A 1,648-nucleotide genomic window follows, 5' to 3' on the forward strand; every position below is an offset into this window, starting at 1 on the left:
AGGGGGGGTTGGTTTTTTTGAAAACCCCTAAAGGAAAAATCTAATTTGGCCCCTTTCCCTCCACCCCCCCCCCCCCCCCCGCCCCCCTCCTCCTCCTACGAAAATGCAAAATTCTGAATTTAATAACGGATGAAGAACACACCTTTTGATATAAAGTCCTATACCATTTAACAGATGTAAAAAGGTTACATGCAGACCCATCAGAAAGTAGTTAGAAATTTACACCACATGCTTACATCATTAAGAAACATTTTTCAATACTGATAAAATAACAGACTATTAATCTTAGATTCTTAGATAATGAAATTCAGAGACAGATATTTTGTTCAGTCATTTATCAGAACAGACAGATGACATCACCATCACCTCAATGGAAATTATACTGAACACATAAAAAAGAAGAGCTCTAATGCTGAGGCTAAACTTACCAATAGTGTACAGAATATGCCGACAGAGAAGCAGATAGCGAAACCATACAACCTCTATTAAAAGTGAGGAAAGAGAATTGTTAATGACAAACAAATACAATACATACATTTGATCGTAAAAATCAATAGGTAAAAAGATTCACAAGCATATCTTTCGATCTAAAAGAATATCAAAACATAGAATCAGTACAGAAAAGCCAAAGCCGACGTCACGCACGGCAGCATGAATTCCTAAATCTAATCAAGTAACAGTCAGTCCATTCCAAATATGAACTTAAATTAAATGCATATCTATCTAACAAGATATGAATATGATGATTTAATTCTAAATTTTTCAGTTAAGAGAGATTAATAAATAATTCATCTATCAAAGAGCTTTAAGCAACTTCAGAGCTCACAGGTTAGCAGTTAAGTGCAGAAGCTAATTACAAATTTTTTTTAAAAAAAAGAAAAGCTGCACCTGCTTAGTGGTTAAAGTGCATTGGCGATTGAAGTCTTCGATGAAAGCGAAAGAGTTACTGTCGTTTTCTACGGCTGATTCTTCGTCTTCAACATCCATTCCAACTAGCATCTTCATTTTCTCAAACGCATGATTCATCTTCTCCATTTTCACTTTCTCTATTTTTAGCTGGATCCGTGATAACTCAATGTCAATTTGTTGCTATTGGTAATGCTCACTTCTGATTTACGGCAAATTCTACAAATTGAAAGCAACGAAGCACCTGCTGCTGCTGCTAATTAGAATTTAGAAAGATGATATCGACGGATGGATGGAATATCAAAAATTAAAAATTATCGAATTGTTCATAATTGGATGCTCTACAGGACCTTCTTAAAGAAACTACTAACCGTACCCCATTACCTTCCGTAAGAAACTCCTAACAGCACCCCAAACTACATTTTAGTAAAGTTCAGGTGTGGGCCTTTTGACACCCTCCTAAAATTCCGTATAAATCCCCTCGTCAATTAAAATTCTAAAAATAATCAAAGATAATTTTTTTTTTATTTTGAAATAAAATTCAACTAAATATTTAAGTGCATTATTTTTTTAACAATTTCTTACATCCATCCCATTTCATAACTTATATTTATATTTTAAATTTCATTGAATTTTTTTTTGAAAAATTTTAAGAATTAAGAATTATAGAGATAGAAATTATGTAACAAGAAGAAAATAATTTAAAATTTTAGAATTTGTATACATTTATTAATAAATAATT

The 1,648-nt window shown here is 32.3% G+C and overlaps 1 protein-coding gene across 1 annotated transcript in view; it reads right to left on the reverse strand.

Moving 5' to 3' along the window:
* LOC18037827 (vesicle transport protein SFT2B) overlaps positions 1 to 1,210 on the reverse strand; it is a 4,484-nt gene extending 3,274 nt beyond the window's left edge. Inside the window, exons 1-2 of the mRNA XM_006426334.2 lie at positions 889 to 1,210; positions 429 to 482 (exon numbers count right to left, since the gene is read on the reverse strand). Coding sequence (XP_006426397.2) covers positions 429 to 482; positions 889 to 1,035 — 201 coding nt within the window. The 5' untranslated portion in view covers positions 1,036 to 1,210. The remainder of the gene's footprint in view (positions 1 to 428; positions 483 to 888) is intronic.
* Between the last annotated feature and the right edge of the window lie 438 nt (positions 1,211 to 1,648).

Source organism: Citrus clementina, unplaced genomic scaffold, assembly GCF_000493195.1.
Source record: "Citrus clementina cultivar Clemenules unplaced genomic scaffold, Citrus_clementina_v1.0 scaffold_7, whole genome shotgun sequence".
Lineage (NCBI taxonomy): Eukaryota > Viridiplantae > Streptophyta > Magnoliopsida > Sapindales > Rutaceae > Citrus > Citrus x clementina.